We start from the raw sequence: 20,112 nt of genomic DNA on the forward strand, positions 1-20,112 counted from the left end.
CCTGGGTGGCTCAGTTGGTTAAGCGACTGCCTTCGGCTCAGGTCATGATCCTGGAGTCCCGGGATCGAGTCCCGCATCGGGCTCCCTGCTCAGCAGGGAGTCTGCTTCTCCCTCTGACCCTCCCCCCCTCATGCTCTCTCTCTCATTCTCTCTCTCTCGCTCTCAAATAAATAAAATCTTTTAAAAAAATAAATAATAATAAATATTTTATTTATTTATTTGACAGAGAGAGACACAGCGAGAGAGGGAACACAAGCAGTGGGAGTGGGAGAGGGAGAAGCAGGCTTCCCGCTGAGCAGGGAGCCGGATGCGGATGCGGGGCTCGATTTCAGGACCCTGGGATCATGACCTGAGCCGAAGGCAGACGCTTAACGACTGAGCCACCCAGGCGCCCCGGTAGCTCTGTTTTTAACCACTGAGGAATCATCGAACTGTTTTCCGTTCCAGTTCCTCGGGGCTCCCCCAGCACTCACTGTGGATCATCTGTTTTGGTGATGGCCATCCTCATGGATGTGAAGTGGCATCTCACGTGGTTTTGATTTGCATCTTCCAGCTAATGATGTTGGGTATCTTTTCACTTTGGGAGAAGTCTATTCAGATCTTTTGACCATTTTAAAATCGGTTAGGAGTTTCTTCCTCTAGTGTCTGGACCCTAGTCCCCTATCAGATATTCCATTTGCAGACATTTTCTCCCATTCTGTGGGTTTTTTTTTTCACTTTTCTGACAATATCATCTTTTGAAGCATAGAGGTTTTTTAATTTTGATGAAGACCAATTTTATAAATTTGAGAACACTTTTTCTTTGATGGTCCTTTTTAATAATGTTTTTGGGTAATTTTATCAACAATTCTCGGCCACCTTGTCAATGTAAAGTGTGTGCTGACTAAAGCAAAAATGCAGTAATTTACCATTTAAGCTTATAATGGGCTTAAATCCTTACCTCTCCACCACTGATAATAGCAGCTCCATTTCCCCCATATGAACATCCTAACTGATGAGGAAAATTAGCATTTATTACTACTGATGTGATGTGGAAAAGCATATGCTTATCATGAAAGAGTACCACATGTATGGGTGGAGAATATTTGTGCTTTTTCATGTGTGTGCATGGAAAGTGCATGATCTGTCTCCTAGACAAAAGGATTCATTTTCTACCCTCACAATGTGGGGCTCAGCGTTTTCTCCTTCTCAAACTGGGAGCTTAGATGCTGTTGCCTTTCCTGTGTGCATCGCCTCCATACGAGTACCCTTCGCTCCATTGTGCATGCTCAGTTGGTTTGTGTGGGAAATGTGTGAGCAGGTCTTAGGGTTCAGTTATGAAGAGCCAGATAAGGAATAGCCTCATTCCCGAAACCAGCTCACTGTCAGTTAACCTAATGCTTTATCTCGTTTGCTCTGAATCACTCAAAGCGGACTCATTCTGCCATCCAGCCTTTCAGAGTTCTTGGTTTGTTCCTTTTTCTGGGTTTGGATGCAGCCCCTCTGTTTCAGGCCATGACTCTCCACTTTCTTAACTCTATAAGCCTGATGGGGTTGTTTGCCTAAATTCCATTTAAGAGTTTTATGATCTCCCCAGCCCAGGCCTTGTCCCCTCTGCCCAAGGGGACTTGTGCTCGGATACACTCAGCCCTCAAGCCTCTCCTGGTGGACCCATGGGTCTCTTAAGCCCTTCAGCCCGGTCAGGTCACATCTCTTCCTGCTTCCTGGCTGTCTCAGCACTGCTCCAGGTCACTGTGTATCCCTGTCCCCACACTCATTCCTTTCACTTAATGAAAACCTATCATGAAGTGAGCTTACCTAACATGCAGCTTTACCTCTGTTTTCCATGCGGTATCAAGAGCTAGTCTGGGGGCACCGGGCTGGCTCAGTCAGTAGAGCATGTGACTCTTGATCTTGGGGTCATGAGTTCGAGCCCCACGTTGGGTGTAGGGATTACTTAAATAAATAAACTAAAAAAAAAAAAAAGAGCTAGTCTGGTCTGGGAATAGGAATAAGAACCAGGGAAAGAACTTGTTTTCTCATAGAACCAGATTATGAGTATTTAGGCCAGGAAGAGTTGGACCTCATTTCCATAATTTCTGAAAAGGGTTTATTTGATAATCTAATATAAGAGTCTTTGAGCTTATAGCATAAAACATACACCCAAGAAAGGAGGGAAAGGATATTTATTCATGTGTCACCTGTCCCATTCCCACCAAGAAAATAAATGCATTAAGAAAACAAAAATTGGGGCACCTGGGTGGCTTAGTCAGTTAAGCGTCCGACTCTTGGTTTTGGCTCAGGTCGTGATGTTAGGGTCATGAGATCGAGCACCGCGTGGGGCTCCAGTCTCAGCGGGAAGTCTGCTAGAGAGTCTCTCTCTCCCTCTCCCTCCTCTCTGCCTTTCCCTGCCCCCACCTGCTTGTACATGAGCACTTGTGTGTGCACTCTCCGTCTCTCTCTCTCTCAAATAAATAAATAAATAAAATCTTTTTTAAAAAATTAAAAAAGAAGAAGAAAAATAACATAGAACAGAAAATAAGCCCATCTTTAACTTCCAACCACCATGCATTTCTCATTGATGCATTAAGGGAAAGAACTAACTCTAAAAGAATGATAAGCCCCATGTCAGTTCAGGAAAAAGCCTTACAAGCAATGGGGGTTCTCCCTCCTGGGCCTCATCAGAAAGTCTAAAGCCCCCGTGGGGTGGTTAGGCTTTTGCTGAGCATTCACCTCCCCCCCCCCCACCACCACCAGTTTCCCTGACATAAACTCTGTTATGTATCACTGAGCAGAAATACAGTATGATCCTGTTCACTGAAGTAGTAAACCATCCCATCAGTCCAGGTCACCCGAACGGATGTGCTGATCTGCAGGGCCTCCTGAGGTTTTGGTCACGATACGGGTTTGCAGGAAGCAACACATCGTGGTTTCCCGAGTGCGAGTTTCAGATCAAGACCCGGGAAAAGCCAGGGAAGCCCTTTGACTACCTTAGCGCGGGAAGTGAGGCTCATCGCTGGGACTCCTGCATGGTGCTGCCGCTCCAGCCCTGTACTGACCGGCCATCCCCTTTCAATCCCCTTTGCAGCCACTGAAGATGGTCCGGAGCCCGGAGGCAGTTCTGATGTGGAAGAGAGGACTTCCCAGGCTCACCACCCGCACACTTCAGCTACTTTCACCGGAACTGGAGAGCGCACGCTGCGGTCTCTCACCAACGCGAGCACAACTTCTGGGGAAGTGAGGCATTCTGTGGTAGTGCCCAGAGAAACCGAGAGCGCCACCCAACGCGGGAACGTGACCGTGACTGGTGACGCCCACTTGGTCTCGGGCTCACTGGCGGCCTCACCGTCCCTGGGAGGTGAGGAGCAGGATCTCTGCCCACAGTCCTTCAGCTCACCTGTCGGTGTACTCCCAGTCCTAGAATGATTAAGTTTGCTGTCAACCCAGAAAGTACCTTATAAGCTCTGTCTGAAGAGAACTTTCTGGGTTCTCCCACTTCCCCCCACTTGCCTCAGCCATGTGTGATGTTGTCTGCCAGGATGCTTGGACTAAAGGAGACCAGCCAGTTGTGGCCAAAGCCAATCTCCTGGGAAAGAAATATCTCATTATCATTATACAGAATGGAAAATTGGGAGGGTTTTCCTTTTTCCATTTAGACATAACAATTGTTCTGTTGGGGTCTTAAGAGCTTTTCAGATACCAATTTGCTTTTATCAAAAAAGGCATGTGGAAGGAATTTGGACCTATTCCCTATTCTTCAGCCGCTGGCCCCACTTCTCTTTTATTACCATTTCTATTGCCGCCGCCCGAGGTCCTCCCAGGAGGGTAAATAGACTCCGCACAGACTCTGCCCGTTCCTGCCTGCCCACACTGCTCATCCAGAGTGCTCGCTATCGAAAACCGCCTCTCCAAAGAAAGCATTAATATGTGTTTGGGAGATTTCTTGTTTGTTGAGTTGACCTAACTTTGGTTTTTTCCATTTGCAGTCACTGGAATGAGCTACAATCAAGTGCGTGGCACGGATATGGAACAGGGGACTTCCAGTGACTACACAGACCACACCTATGTCTCATCTACTTTCACCAAAGGAGAACGGGCGTTACTTTCCATTATAGACAACAGTTCATCCCCGGACTTAAGGGAGAGTTCTACCTCTTCTACTAAGATCTCGAACTCTTCACATTCAGACTATTCTTCCTCTTCCCAGGCTCAGACTGAAAGAAGAAATGTGTCGTCCTATGAAAGGGAGTATGCCCAGCCTTCCACTGAGTCGCTGGGTCTGCGCACAGCCAACGTTCCCTCCTACGCACCCACCATTAACATGTCCAACACTTTGGTTCTTCTGGACACTGATGCTGCATCGATTGGTGACTCTTCTTCTTCTTCAGGGCCCCCTTTGCCCCTGCCCTCAGTGTCCCAGTCCCATCAGTTGTTCTCATCAATCTCACCATCGACCGGGGCCTCTACTCTTCCACTGCAGTCCACTCCCGATGCGCCCACACCAGTGTCTTCCTCACCACCACCCTTACCAGGGTCCCTGACAGCATCTGCCCCTGCCTCACCATCTGCCTCCCAAACAACCCTACCACCTTCACTTTCTACCCTGGTCCTACCCAGGGCAAGAGACACCCCTGTGACTTCAGTTCAGACGGGGACAATGGCATTATCTGTGGCAATGCTCCCCAGCGGTCAAACAGCAGATCCTAAGAACCAGAGTCACCCACACCATGAGAAAGTCATTACAGAATCAAAGCCACCAGGCCCGGAGTCTCTGCCCACAGAGGCCCCTGAAGCTATAACAGTGAGATCTACGTCAGGGATCCCTATGCCCTCGACCTTAACAGAGTCCTCCACTCAGCAAACCCTCCCAGCCACGAGCACCAGCATACCCCAAACGTCTCCAGCTTTGACAACCACCGTCCTCGAGACCTCTCATCCCTTCAGCCCTGCGTCAACCACAGCAGCTCCCATGGCTGACCCCACAACAGTACAGACTACGGCTGAAAAACAGCTCTTGCCAACCAGCCCCGAAATCCCAGCACCACGGATCTCCACAGAAAGCTCTGTCACCACAGAAAGGAGCCAAGTCCATGGAGATGCTACCAGCCAGTTGATCCCTCTCACCAGTGTACCCACATCAGCAAAAGGATTGACCCCAAGACCTGGCATGACAGAACACAGCCCGGCTTCACATTTCCTCAGAACATCTCCCCCAACCACAGGCATTTCCACGGCTGAAGTATTGACTCCTAAATCTACCACCGTCGCTGCCCAGAGCAGCACGCAGTCGCCAAAAGCATTGTCATCTCCAGCCTCAGGTAAAGGGCGGTCACACCAGCACACGGTGGGCTGCACAGGCTCGGGATTTGTGGGAACGCGTGGCAAGGGCTGCTGTCTGCAGTAGGTCCGTGTCTGTGAGGTCACCTCATCAAATAATGTCATGGTGGACCTCATGTTCTCTCCTGTGAGTTACAGAAGTCTGCCTAAAGAAAGAGGGGAAGATGCCATCGGCTGCGTGTGACATCCGTAGATAGTGCCCTTGTAGTTGTAGTGCCCCAGATTGCAAGAGCCTTTTAAGGTGCCTCGAAGTCTCCCAAGGCCAGAGCAGGGCAGTGATGTGGGATCGGACGGTGGGAATACTGCAGTCGAGAAGCTTCGGGTGGTCTTTCTGAGACACGGAGTGAGTATGCCCTGCTCCCAGGTCAGAGCCCTGAGCTTCTCAGTCGCAGGGAAGGCTTCTCTGGATCCAAGGGAAGCCCAGGCTCCTTGGTCTTCCGGAGAGTGTGGTGCAAGTTGGCAAATGCAGGTTAAAGGGACACGTTCCGTAAGAGGACGATGAACTAACAGTTTCCCGTAGTGACAGGGCGACCCAAGCTTCTTTACAGTGCCCTTGAGCTTATCTTTATATTCGTGTGGGAGTGGCTGGTACGGGGAAAATAAAGCCATTCACGTGACTCTTCGTAATTTAAGGAAAGGTAGAAGGAATTAGAGTGATCCATCTTTCGATGTCATGTTCGGAATTGTACCTTTGGCTTGTCCAGACCCAGGAAAGGAAAACTGCTGTTGGTGCAGGGGGGGGATAGGGAGACTGACACCTTAAGGAAGGAGGAAAGAAGAGAACGCTGTGTAGTGACTAGAGCACGGAGCTCAGTTAGTGTCCGAGTTCCAGCCAGTCAGCCACGGCCAGCCGGAGGGCGGGAGGGCCATCACCACTCCTGCCCTCTTTGTGCAGCGACCCGAGCACCTCTGAGAGATGGAAGGTGGATTCTTCTCCAGGGTGGCTGGAACCCTGCTTCAGAGTTCCAGGAGGAGCTTCATTTCCAGCCAAATATATTCCAGTACCAGATGGAACATAATTCACAAATCCCCCTTAAAGCCGATTATGGTCATTACAACGATAACTGTAGGGGAGAATTAGTAGCATCATGACTGGCTGTTAATATGGTTTTTCTGACAGTATCTGTGGGACGGTGTTTGGTTATGGAGGTGCTGTGCTCCAGTACGTGATTTTAGGGATATGTAAAGTAGCCTTGTGGAATAGGAACACCATCTTTAGGGTTAGCTCATTTGTTTTCGGGGTGATTTTTTTGGCGTTACAACTCTTGACTTCTGCCTTCTCTTTCTCCTCCTACCAGTGATTTTTCTGCTTGGAAACGATGCAGTTATGTTGTGGGTTTCAGCTCTCCTGAGCATGTGGCCAAAGTCTTTAGTAGGCAGTTATTACATAGCTGGAGCATGACAATGCTGGTTCTAGATACCGAAACCCAGAGTGTGGTCTCTGCTCGTTGTCACACTATGGAAAGAGAGGGCACTGGAGTGCACCACTTCGATTGTTTGTCCAAATGATTGCACCATATGTGGAAGCCCGGTTATATTTTGAGATTTTTTTTTTGGAAAGGGGGGAATCCTGGAGCAGGGAGGATGGTTAATCAGGGACCTCTTCCCCCCTGACATGTGTTTTAAATTGGCATGGCTTCAAGTAGCATTTTCTAAGTGTCAAAGACAATCTAATCATCAGTCCTGAACCGAGCGACCTGTAAGCACGTAAGCAGCATTTAGATTTGAACCTGTTCTTGCATTCGGGGATCCAGTTGTCGAACACCTGTGTTTGCTCACGGACTAGTGCCGGGGTCTAGTCCCCACTGCATCTCTTCTGCACCTCCCGGGAACCTGCTCTATTTTAGTAGTGTGACCTTTCAGGGCAAGTCAACAGAAATAAGCAAAAATCAAATATTAGCTGGGAGAATTAAATATTTACCTAGAGCCACTTTACATTTCCTATGTGATTAACTGCTTTATTCCCGGAATGTGTTCTTAGTTAACAGCTGTGCCACTAACCCTTGTCTTCACGACGGGAAATGCGTTGTGGACCCCACTGGCCACGGGTATCGCTGCGTGTGCTCAGCCTCCTGGCAAGGGGATGACTGCAGTGTGGGTAAGAGGAAAAGTCATCTCCAGTAGTCTGTACCACAGTATCTCATTGAGATAGCAATAACACTATTTCCCTTCAAAGTGTAGGAGAGTAAGATTTTTTTAAATTAATACCCTGCTGATTGGAGAGTTAGCATGCTTCTGTGTTGTCTGCAGAATAACGTCAGGTAAAAACAATGACAAGCCTCCGTGATCTGGCTCCATTCTGTGGGCTCCCTGCCGCCTGCCACACTGGACCCTCTATAGCTCCCGAAGGACCCCTATGCTTTCCTGCCTCTGGCCTTCACTGCGCTGGTGCCTCAGGCTACCCCCCACCCCCCATCTGCTTGGTAAAGTCTTTCCTGTCTTAGTTCAGATGTTATTTGCAGCAGTCCTTAATTCTCCCTTCCGTCGAAATCTTCCACTCTCTCTGTACTTTCAAATCCTGATTCATATTTAGTGTCAGTTGTACACCTGGCTGCTTCCACCCTCAATGGACTGGTAGCCCCTCGAGGACAAGGGTAGCATCCTCCTTATCTCTGGGCCCCACTGTGCCTCGTGCCCTTTGGCTCTTAGTAAGTGCTTACTGGACTAGATAGTGATTTTGCTGTCTGCCGCGGATTCAGTATGGCCCGGTTTTCTGTCCTCTGCAGATGTGAATGAATGCCTCTTGAACCCCTGTCCACCCCTGGCCACATGCAACAATACTCAGGGATCCTTCACCTGCAAATGCCCGGTTGGCTACCAGATGGAAAAAGGAATATGCAATTTGGGTAAGAGAATGAATCTATCTTGGAATGATTCCTGCACCACAATATATTTTTTAAAATAACGTTTATTGTTTTCCTCCCTAAACAAAATGGGTATTTGTCCAAGGTATGAACTTAAGGAATATAGAAAGAAGTGAAATTGCTGCCTATTTTCAATCACTCAGAGATATAGCACCTTATTTGCAATCTTTTTTAGTGTGCATTATATTTTTATGTAGTTGAAACCATGTGGTATTTGTACAAACTTTATATCTTAAACATTTTTCCATGTTTTTTTTAAAGATTTTTATTTATTTCTTTGACAGAGAGAGAGACAGCGATAGAGGGAACACAAGCAGGGGGAGGAGCAGAGGGAGAGGGAGAAGCAGGCTCCCCACTGAGCAGGGAGCCCAGTGTGGGGCTCGATGTGGGGCTCAATCCCAGGACCCTGGGATCATGACCTGAGCCCACCGAAGACAGACACTTAACAGCTGAGCCACCCAGGCGCCCCACATTTTTCCATGTTATTAAAAATATTATACAAACTTCCTAAGGACCACACGGACATGCCATTATTTGTGCACAACACTATTTGCCTAACCATTCCACCCTGCAGTTAGAAAAATATATATATCAAAGGGATCTTCTAAGTACATAGTAAAAAAAAAAAAAAAAATTTTTTTTTTTTTAGGGAGAAAAAAGAGAGAATAAAACCCTGATTATCCTACCGCATTCACACATTCTTTTCATTTGTAAAAATGATCTTCACAGTCCTGTTCATAGGCAGATACATTTTTCTAAAGCTGCTGTAATTGGACCATGCAATTTGTCCTATTTCATTATCTAATTTAATAGTCTTGAAGCTGGTTGATTTTTAGATATAATCTCCAATTTGCAGGTTAAAAAGCAAACACAAATGAAAACTAAGGTCCTGGTGAGGTGCTAAGTGGCCAAGTTTATGCACCTGTTTGCTGAGAGGCTGCATTCCAGCCCACAGCTCTCATCACATAATAATGTGTTCGTCATAAGAGCTTCCTTGCACACAGGGTCAAACCCTGCTTTAGAGTGCTGAGTTCAAGACATAACTTGTTGAAGAAATGAGAAGTGCAGAACACAGAGTTAGCTAAGCTCATAAGGAAACTGGCAGGTAAAATGACTCGTCTTTGAATCATCTTCAATTGAACAGTGTGATAGTTAACATACAAAAAGTGCTCAGGAAATATCTTTTTGAGAAAACAAATATCTGTGACCTTTGAAAAGTGTTATTTGCATGAATTCCTATTGCCCACAGGGAGGGGAATCATCAGATATTTTAGGAAGGTTGTGTCAGATGACAAAACCAAAACGGTTAGGTAATGAGTTTGATGTGCTTTTTAAGGGAGAACCACTGTGGCCTGGGGGAGTCTGGGGCCTCCTGGGCAGTGGAGCTCTCTGCCTGAGGGGTTTGGGTTAGGATGAGTTTGGTAGAGCGTTAGAAGCCGCATCACTTCTGAAACAGGGCCTTATTGGCTAGGGTTGCATATCTGACCTTATTTAGAAGGACCAAGGACAAGGGAGTAAGTACAGAGCCCAGAGGTGACTTGGTGTTGGGGGCTTGGCTGACTGAATCCATTATGTTTCTGGTCCTGGGGACCGTTTACAGAACTTCAAAGTTCATTTTGCCGACGTGGCGCCCTGGGCAGGAGCAGCTCCATCCTGGGCCTAGAAATTTATTTCAAACACTTGGTACCCTACTAAAATAATGGTAGAATTTTGGAAATTGCTTAAAATACAAGGATCAAGTCAAAGCATTATTAAAGAAAAAGAAAATCTAGGAATCTAGACATCTGTTAAAATCAATAATTCCTCTTTCTCTAATAATTTATTTGCTTTTGGGTAACCTATTCCATTTAGCTACACCCTGGAAGAAATAAGCTAGGAGTCTTTGGTTTAAGAATGGAGAAGCGCCTGGGTGGCTCAGTCGTTAAGCGTCTGCCGTCTGCCTTCCGAGCCCCCGCATTGGGCTCCCTGCTCAGCGGGAAGCCTGTTTCTCCCTCTCTCACTCCCCCTGCTTGTATTTCCTCTCTTGCTGTGTCTCTCTCTGTCAAATAAATAAATAATTCTTTGGGGAAAAAAAAAAAAAATGGAGAAGCTGGGATGATTTTGTTTTGAAGCAGTGTGGGAAATGCCCCTGCCAGGAACCCCACTGCCTGGCTTCCAGCTCCATAGCCACCAGCTACGGCACATGACTCCTCAGCCTCAATGTTCTCATCTGTAAAATCAGATTACCACCTGCTCTGCTTCCCACTCAAGGTTATTGTGAAGATCAAATAAAATAAAGTATCTGAGCAAGCTTTGAAAATGGTAGAGTTCTCCAGATGGGAGGTATCATTTAACATTTGGTCCCCAACCTCTTGGACCAGAATTGAAAGCAATGAAAACACTAGGTACCCTGAATACAAAGTAATAATCATGGATCTTTAAAAAAAATCATTTATAGGGGGCGCCTGGGTGGCTCAGTCATTAAGACTCTGCCTTCGGCTCAGGTCATGATCCCAGGGCCCTGGGATCGAGCCCCACATCGGGCTCCCTGCTCAGTGGGAGGCCTGCTTCTCCCTCCCCCTCTGCCTGCCCTCTCTGCCTACTTGTGCTCTCTCTCTCTCTGTCAAATAAATAAATAAATAAATAAAATCTTTAAAAAAAAAAAATCATTTATATAAAAAAGAGAGAGAGACAAACCAAGAAACAGACTCTTAACTACAGAGAACAAGCTGGTGATTACCAGAGGGGAGAGGGTGAGAGGGAGGAGGGAAATGGGATGGGGATGAAGGAGCACGCTTGTCCTGATGAGCACTGAGTAATGTGCAGAATTGTTCGATCACTATGGTATACATCTGAAACTCATATAAGTATGTTCCTTATTCTGGAATTGGAATTTAAAGCTTAATGAAATAAAAAATAAGTAAATAATTTAAAAAATCATATCTATAGCCTATGTAAATCCACAGTTGAATGTGAAGTAGAAGATTGCCATAAAGCCAGGTGAGGTAAGATAGGCACGAAGATGTCTGTGTGCTGGGCAGGGTGCAGTGGCTGGGGGATGCGATGTGATGCCATCTTCACAGCTGCCTAAAAGCAGAGACCACATTTACTGTCCTGATTCGGAAGAGGTCTGTGTACTTAACATTTACGAGATGTGTATTTCCATCCAGAGAGTCTGGGTATCAGCCTGGACCAGGGAGAAGGGAAGATGAAGGAGCGGGGTGGTGGTTCTGGAAGCCTGTGTGCTGAGGGTCCCCCAGGCATCGTGGATCAGGGGGAGAGCCGTTCTTTTGTGTTAACAATCATCTTTCCCTTTTCAAGTCATTTAGCTTCATTGTTCATAAACATCAGAGGAACATGCAAATTAGAGCATGCTGAAATGCTTTCATTTGACCAAGAGTGTTTTCAAAGAGCTCCCTGCTGCTCAGCAAGAGACCTGAGCAGCTGGCTTCACTGAACTGTAGAACGAGCAAAAAGATGTTAAATAAGGATTAGGGGCTTTAGACAGTAAGTAGAAGATGTTAAATGTGTTCCCTGGCTCATTTGTGGGCCTTTTTCTTAATTCAGCAGGCAAGCATTCTGTGAAAGAGCAGCTTCGTGGTTCCTGTGTTTGGGGTCTTGTTTTTTTCCCCTGTCCAGAGGGAAAGATAAGAATTTAACATAAAGGAAGATAAGAGGCAGATATAAAGCAGGCTATACTAATTTTTGGTCGTCTGCCCATTTGTAAGTTCCATTCCCCCTCAGGCCCCATCAGCACAAATTGATGTTAAATACAAGTTTATTTTATGAGCGAAATGGGCCTTGAAAGCCAGGCTGCTTTCTTTCAGGTCTGCACTCAACAATATCTTGACTATGGGGCATTTGCATTGCCTGGCTTGTGACCGTGGGGCCTGGCAGCCTCCAGAGTGTCGGCCCACCACAGATGTTTGGCACCTTCCTCCATAGCCCCTCGGTTGTCCTGAATCAGTGAGCTGATTTCTGGAAGTCTCTTTCATCAGTGATAAAATGGGCATTTCCTCTGAGCGAGAGGGGTGGGGGCTGGTGGGGTGACGCTGACCAGAAGAGGAAACCAAAGCACGCCCTTGAAGCTGAGGACTTCACAGTGTGGGCCTAGAGGACAAGAGTTGTTGCTTTGTCGAGAGCTTTCTCAGGCCTGACCCCACATCCCCTCCCCTCCTCCTGGGGTTATGTCATTTAAGCCAGCTGGTCTTTCTTCTTTGTCACAGCTTTACTTAGCATTGATTATGTAGGAGGCCATTAGAGAGGGGTCAGGGTGGCTTCTCACAGCAGCCCACACACACTTGCAGAAGGCTCCTTGGAGTTTCTCACTCAAACTTTTACTCGGTCCGAGCCTCCTGCCCAGCTCAGTGGATGCCCACCTTCCTAGAGGGGAGCTAGAAGAGGGAGAGGTGTTCTCTACCCTCAAGGAGAAAGACATGCACCAAGACTGTCCTGCGAGGTGCAGTAAAGAGTGATACACCAGAGGGCGCCTGGGTGGCTCAGTTGGTTAAGCGACTGCCTTTGGCTCAGGTCATGATCCTGGAGTCTCAGGATCGAGTCCCGCATCGGGCTTCCTGCTCAGCAGGGAGTCTGCTTCTCTTTCTGACCCTCCCCCCTCTCATGTGCTCTTTCTCATTCTCTCTCTCAAATAAATAAGTAAAATCTTTAAAAAAAAAAAAAAAAGAGTGATACACCAGAGACTCACAAACACACAGCCATACGTGGGTCGGCCTGTTGCGTGTCCAACAGGTTATGTTTTCATTTTCAGTTAGAACCTTCGTGACAGAGTTCAAATTAAAGAAAACATTTCTCAATACCACCGTGGAGAAACAGGCAGACCTACATGAAGTTGAAAATGAGATCACCAAAACAGTAAGTTTCCTGAAAGGCATCTTTCTTCAAGTCCTTCGTTTTCTAGAACAGATTTCATTCAGAATTGGGAACCTCATGGGAATCAGCTGTATTTCCTAGGATGTTCATTTCCATTATATTTGGAAGGTAAACTTCATGGTAAAATTAAAAGCTTCTTGGACATAGAAGGAAGGTGCTGAGAACAACTGGTGCCCAATAGAGGCGTTTCTTCCATGTGCCCTCACATGCAGCCCTTACCTTTTTCATGTGCAGACTCATAGTCACAGATGGTTAGATGCTGTGCACCAATAAGAACTATTGGTGATGAGGAAAGATCCAGAAAATCCTACTATCTCATCTGCAGTTGACATGCTGTGTGACTTTTTCTCTGTGTTTCCAAACTTGGGGAGAAGGATGCTCTTTTTCCTCAGGGCAATGCCAAAGGCATAACAGTTAATCCTGATTTTCCAGGGTTGAGAATTCACTGCATAGATTATCTAGAGGCCTTGATTCCTCTTCTTTCCCTCTTTTCTTCTTTTTGTCAGGGGAAGAAAAAAAAAAAGAAAGGAGACGAAAATGAAGCTCAGATAGTAAATTTTACCTCTCATCTGCTACCCGAGACTAAGATTTGGTGTTCAGAACATCAAAAATTGCCATTAAAACAAGTTGTAGAGATTAATTGATTTCCAATTTCCATTTTACTTGCTCTTTATGAGTAAGAATATATTAGCCAAAACCTGTAGGGTTTTATAGGACTGTAGATTTTATTTGTGTAAATTTAGATTCCAATTCCATTTCTGTATCAGCTGAGCATCTACTCTATGACAGGCGCTTTGCCAGATGCCTCACTCCTGTAAGAGGTATTGTCAGTGCCTTTACAGCTAGAAGAGTAGGAGGCCCTGAAAGTTAATGACATTGCCTGAGTTCACACAGAGCAGGTGCAAAGTTAGGGAACAGTCCACTAGACCAGCCTCGCTTCTGACACCATTTGCAAGTTTGGGGATCCCCAAGACCACCCTCAGATTTGATAATTCACTGTAAGGACTTAGATCTCATGGAAAGCTGTTAAACTCATCGTTGTGGTTTATTACAGTGAAAAGGTCCAGGTTACAATCAGCCATGGGAGACACACATAGGGCAGAGTGAAGGAGGATTCCAAATTTGATGCTTCTAGTTGTCCTTTCCCCATGGAGTCCCGTACCGTGTTAACTCCTCTTGTCAATGATGTATACAATATTCATGGAGTATTGCTGAACAGTGAAGCTCCCCTGAGCCTTGGTGTTGAGAGCCAATATGTGAACATAGTCAACTGCTCATATGGCTGACTTCAGTCTCCAGTCCCTCTGGAGGTCGGGCTGATACCATGTAACCCAAAGCCCCCACATAAGTTACGTTGTTAGATATTTGGAGTAGCCCAGGGTCTCCAGGTAGACAAAGGCAGGACATTCCAAAAGCTTATTAATTACCTCCTGGAAGCCAAGGGCCGGACTTCTCTTTGGGCAAGGTTAAATTCTTTACCATACAGCAGGATATTATGTCTACTAACACTATACCTGGCATTGTCACTGCAGTCCATCTGCCTGTTGGTTGTGCTGTAGGTCAGTATTTCCTTCTGGGGTCATGCAGGGGCTTCATGCAGGGGCTTCGAACCCTGCACAGAGGTGCAGTCCTTCGTTGTTCATTTTCACCCAGTATGAATGTATAATTTATTAGTGATGTGACATCCCCACTCCCAAGAATAGTGAAGATTTAAGCAGTGACTAGAGAAGCCATTTAAGTAGTCTTCCCTAAGGTGACATTCTGTTCTGAAATGTGACTTTTCTCTTTTTCCCTGGAGAAAAAAAAAGTTTAAATCATTATACTACAAATACATCACTGCCCATTGGAATGTAGAGCAATGTCACACAAAGCCAAAAGGGTTTAATAACATCCCATGTTTGAATCCATCTTATGAAGAATCAAGTGTGCCTGACATACAGGCTTTGAAGACAGGCACATCTGCATAGGTCAAGGTATTGTGACCTTCTGCTGCCCAGAAAGGGTCCCCAGCCCCTACTGTTGGGGGAACAGAAAAGCAGGCATGGAACTTTATGCCCTAGAGGGGTTTTCTGCTTTCTCTGAGGGCACAAGGCAAACACAGGGAGAGTCACCCTTAATTTGCTCTCAACAAAGGGGCTCTTGACCCACGTAATATGATTTCCCATGGAGAGCCTTTTTGAAGAGGACCTATCTTTGAGCTAGGTCAACCCGCTGTAGATTGTGAGGGGTCTGCGTCGGGCCTGCCAGACCTGGGGTAGCTGAAGCCTTTTCAGTGAGGCTTGTTCACTCTGCAAAGTCCAAATAAACAGTTGCCTCTCAGTTTTTTGAAACCCTGGGTCCTAGGAGAGATCTGTTCCTTTGAAGATGTTTTGCATCCAAGGGTGCTGTTCTGAACATCATTTCCTGCCAAGATTTTCCCCACTGATTTACTATCTGCCTCTCTCCCTTTGTACTCGGGAAACAACAGAACAAGAGCAGGGAGGCATTTAAGAAGGGAACAAAAAAAGGACACCACTGCTCTGTAAAGCTGCCCGCTGATAACCTGGTGGCTGGAAAATGCCTGTTTTATCCTGAAAATAGGAAATCGGTTCTAGGTCTGAGGCTTTTATCTAACTCACAGTTACCGACAAACCTGTTTTTCCTTTCAGTTAAATATGTGTTTTTCGACATTACCTGGTTATACCCGATCCACAGTTTATGCTTCTAGGTAAGTAACGGAATTACACTCATGAACCAATCTATACAAAGGGGAGACTGTTGTAACATAGGCAACAGCAACAAAACTGGGCCCTGTTCTGACCAAGCCACAGAGTGACCCTGGGGCCAAGGTCACTGGACCTCCATGCTCTCCCATTCCCTTCCTGGAGAATGGAGATGCATTCATTTTCCAAAAGCCCTGGGCCCACATGTCATTTTAGGACAATTAAAAACCTACACACTTCGCCAACAGGGAGCCCAGTGCAGTGGTCATGTCACTGCAAACCACCTTCTCCTTGGCCTCCAACGTGACGCTGTTTGACCTGGCTGACGGGATGCAGAAATGTGTCAACTCCTGTAGGTCCTCTGCTGAGGTCTGCCAGCTCTTGGGATCTCAGAGGCGGATCTTTAAAGGTAAAGAACGGCCCTCTGGGAGGACCCTAACCATATGGTTAGGTACAGAGGCACTCGGGGCTCAGGCTCAACACGTTCATCACAGAGCCAGTCTGTGTTTGACATGGGTGTTAAGCGAGGGGCACTTGGGTGGCTCAGTCGGTTGAACATCCAACTCTTGATCTCGGCTCAGGTCTCAATCTCAGGGGCATGAGTTCAAGCCCTGTGTTGGGCTCCATGCTGGGTGTGGAGCCTACCTTAAAAAAAAAAAGAAAAAGATGGGGCGCCTGGGTGGCTCAGTCGTTAAGTGTCTGCCTTCGGCTCGGGTCATGATCCCAGAGTCCTGGGATCGAGCCCCGCATCGGACTCCCTGCTCAGCGGGAAGCCTGCTTCTCCCTCTCCCACTCCCTCTGCTTGTGTTCCCTCTCTCACTGTGTCTCTCTGTCAAATAAATAAAATCTTTAAAAAAAAGAAAAAGAAAAGAAATGTGTGTCAAGCGAAAGGCCTTCATGTGTCCCTACCTTTGTACCCATGTACATGCACCCCCACACACACAGCCTTGAAGTCCCCTGGTCTTTGGCACACTGCCTCTCCTTTTCTCCCGGACTTCATTGGTGTGGGAAGGGATACAGGAGCTGATAAAATGAAATCATTCTTCTTGACCTTGAAGAGTTCCAGCTCTCTCTGGGGAGACAAAGTCACACACAGAATATACATGCTTATCAATACCCCAAATCTCCATCATATAAAAAACAAAACAAAACAAAAAACCATGGGCAGTGTTACTCATCTTGTGTGTTTGTTTGCAAATTATCAATGCACAGAAATAAGACCAGAATGATGTAGGCCAGACTCTACTCACGGTGCCATTCGTGATGATTTCTCTTTTCTTGTTCATGCTTTATCTGTTTTGTCAAAGCTTCTGCAGTACATCTATGTATGAAGCAGATAAAAAGGGGATTAGAGACAACAACTTCATAAGGCAAATTTGGGTCTTGGAGAGGAAGTTTTGCCTCTGGGATGGGAAAACTTAGCTAGAATTAAAAGGGGGCTTATTCCTGCTGCTGTCTCGTCAATAATCAAAGTGAGCTCCAGTTAGCAAATTGTGCTACACAGTCAGGACTAGCGAAGGATGTGGAATCTGTGAGCCTCCCCATCAGGTGTCCAGATGCTGATGGAAGTTGCAGGGAGCAGGTTTGGTGCTGTATCTGCTGGAAGATCCAGGACATTCCCAGTGGCTCAGGGCTTTCTGAGTGCTGATCCAGAGGGCTCTCTTCATGGCCCTGTGCACCGCAGAGCCTGGGAGCTGGGGTTAACCCTGTACCCTATCGTAGACGCTGTAGCCTTAGCTCATTGTAAGGCTGTTATTCATCTGGGGGAAAAGCTAAGCCTTCTGGAACTGAAGTGGTTGCCATTTAGCATCACTGGGGAATTAACTAAGTTTATGCCCCATTATACTGTGCTCTCAACTTCGAGGCAAGAGCTCTTTGATTTTCCTTTGTTTCTCTTGCCAGTGATTCCAAGGTCCCAGTTTTTCCTCCCCAGTGAGTAAGAAGGGGACCTTCCAATTCACTAAATACTTCGAGTACCTCCTTTGTGGTCAACATTGTACCAGGTTATTTTTATGTCCCTAGTAAATGCATTTCATGTCTTGCAAATCAAGTGGCCACATACTTGGATTGGTAAGATCCTGCTCGGAAGTAGCCGTGCCCACTCTCCAACCCCATTCTTTCTACTGCTTTGATGTGGCCTATGGGGAAGCCCCTAGCTTCCTTGCTTCCTTGCCGAGGTCCCATTCTTTGTTTTGTTTTGTTTTTTAAAGATTTTTTATTTAGTTAGTTGACAGAGAGAGACACAGCAAGAGAGGGAACACAAGCAGGGGGAGTGGGAGAGGGAGAAACAGGTTCCCTGCTAAGCAGGGAGCCTGATGCAGGATTCGATCCCAGGACCCCGGGATCATGACCCGAGCCGAAGGCAGACACTTAACCGACTGAGCCACCCAGGCGCCCCATTTGTTTTGTTTTTTAAGATTTTCTTTATTTATTTTCTCAAAGCAGTGTTAGGTTCAGAGCAAAACTGAGAGGAAGGGCCAGAGATTTCTCATCTGCTCCCCTGTCCCGACATGTGCTGGTCCCCGTTCTGTACCTCCCTTTTCAGAGCCCTTGAAAACAAAGGCAGCCATGCACCTTGGCTGAAAACAGGCTCACTTTTCTGGTTTTGCTCCCGGTTCTTCAGGTTCTTGTCCATACCCAGCTCTGTCTTGCCTCCCTTTCTGAGTGCGAGAGAGGTGGCTCTGATAAGCAGGGGCTGTCATGTTCCAACACCTGGGTGTTCCCACTGGGCTACTGGACCCTCCACTTCCTCACCTTCCAAGGAACTACAGTTCTCATGCCTCCGGAGGCTTAGAGTCTTTGGCAATCCCCCAGGGAGTGTCTCAGCCTTGGGTTTGCATAAGTTCTCATTGTCTGTCTGGCGGATGTTATGCCCAGGAACGACCATGGGAATTGTAGATGTAGAACAATCACATTGCCAGGCTTAAAATGAAAATGGGATTATACATGGTTGCATTTGGTGGATTTGTGATGGAATGTTCTCTAAGGATTTTTAGGATAGCGACTCCTCTGTTGCAGAGGCAAGGCCAACTTTCCTTGCTTCTGTGCAGGGAAGGGTTGCTTTAGCAGGCAAGTAGTGTTTGCCAGCAGGCTGGATTAATGGGCAGGATGGAAGGAAAATGTGACATTGGCTTCCAGAAAATATCTAATCAGGCCAGGCAACTCAGGTCGGCTGCTGGACAAGGCCAGCACCAGCCTTTTGCCCCAGAAGTGTTTCTTTATATTAAAGCTTGAGGATTGGCAAAGCCTTCAAAAAGTTTAGAGGAGGGGCGGAGGGGGTTGGTCCCTCTGCAGTGCCAGCTTTGCAGCAAGCCTGGTGAGGTTTTCCATTTTCTTAATTTTTCTCGCTTAAATACCAACTTTTCACAATAAACAAAGGAAATTCTATCACACGCACAAATAGAGTTCTGCTTTAGCACGCCAGCTTCCAATGATAAAGACAGGAAATGCAGTGTTGAAAACCAAAGCTGTGTCCTAAACTTACCTCCCTGTGACCAGGCCGTACGGCAGGTGCCAAGCCCTCGGGACTCAGAAAAGGAGGTGGAGGCGGGGGCCCCGAGTGGGTGTCAGCTCACATCACTACGGTGGGGGCCGCTGTGCTGTGATAAGAGCTGACTCCTGGTTTTTGCATGCATTGGTGTCTTCCTTAAGGTGGGAGAGGGGAGACATGCCTCCCTGCACCATATACACGCATTGCCCTTCGGTGGCCTCTCCTGGTTGCGAACTTGCTCTTAACCTCCCGGCAGCAAGAGCAAATCTCAGCGTTGCCTTCCCCTTCCCCCTCCTGTAAAGACATTAGTGTTCGCTATCCAGTTAGTTGCCTATTTTTGTTCTACTGTGTACCCCACTTACATGTGTCTTTTTGTCGGGCCTGTCTTAGATAGTAAGCGTACCCTCGTCAGGTCTCGTGTATACATACAGAGAGGGTCTACTGTATGCAGCCTCAGGGAGGGTCTGCTGTATACAGCCTCAGAGAGGGCCACATGCCCAACAATGAATGCTTTTTGATAAAAAGGAAATACTTCTTTGTCACCCGTGACAGGAGCACGGCCCACGTGCCCAGAGCTGGACAAGCCAAGTAGATTAACATGTAGAAAGTCAGGCCCTAAAGAGAAGGAGGTAGCAAGCCTGAAAGAGACACTCCTCTGCCCACACCTGCCTTCCGTGGTGACAGCCTGGTAGACTGACAGCCCGACAGCACCTTCAGAGCATGTACTGAGCGCCGTGTGTCACCATCTCTGGGCAAGGTGATGGAGCCCCCGAGATGAAGAAGCCCCCCAAAACCCGCCAGTGCAGCGGGGAGACAGCCAGGAAACATAATTAAAGAACATCATGGTGGGGCAGCAGATGATCTGCCGCGC

General features: G+C 47.0%; 1 protein-coding gene across 1 annotated transcript in view; it reads left to right on the forward strand.

Moving 5' to 3' along the window:
* Positions 1-2,783: 2,783 nt before the first annotated feature.
* The window catches only part of LOC102739964 (protein HEG homolog 1), a 44,555-nt gene continuing 27,226 nt past the window's right edge, over positions 2,784-20,112 (forward strand). The window contains exons 1-8 of the mRNA XM_081814881.1: positions 2,784-2,982; positions 3,068-3,337; positions 3,966-5,297; positions 7,298-7,414; positions 8,043-8,162; positions 12,928-13,031; positions 15,698-15,756; positions 16,000-16,160. Coding sequence (XP_081671007.1) covers positions 2,784-2,982; positions 3,068-3,337; positions 3,966-5,297; positions 7,298-7,414; positions 8,043-8,162; positions 12,928-13,031; positions 15,698-15,756; positions 16,000-16,160 — 2,362 coding nt within the window. The remainder of the gene's footprint in view (positions 2,983-3,067; positions 3,338-3,965; positions 5,298-7,297; positions 7,415-8,042; positions 8,163-12,927; positions 13,032-15,697; positions 15,757-15,999; positions 16,161-20,112) is intronic.

The sequence above is a fragment of the Leptonychotes weddellii genome, chromosome 1 (assembly GCF_054177405.1).
Source record: "Leptonychotes weddellii isolate Sample4059 chromosome 1, ASM5417740v2, whole genome shotgun sequence".
Lineage (NCBI taxonomy): Eukaryota > Metazoa > Chordata > Mammalia > Carnivora > Phocidae > Leptonychotes > Leptonychotes weddellii.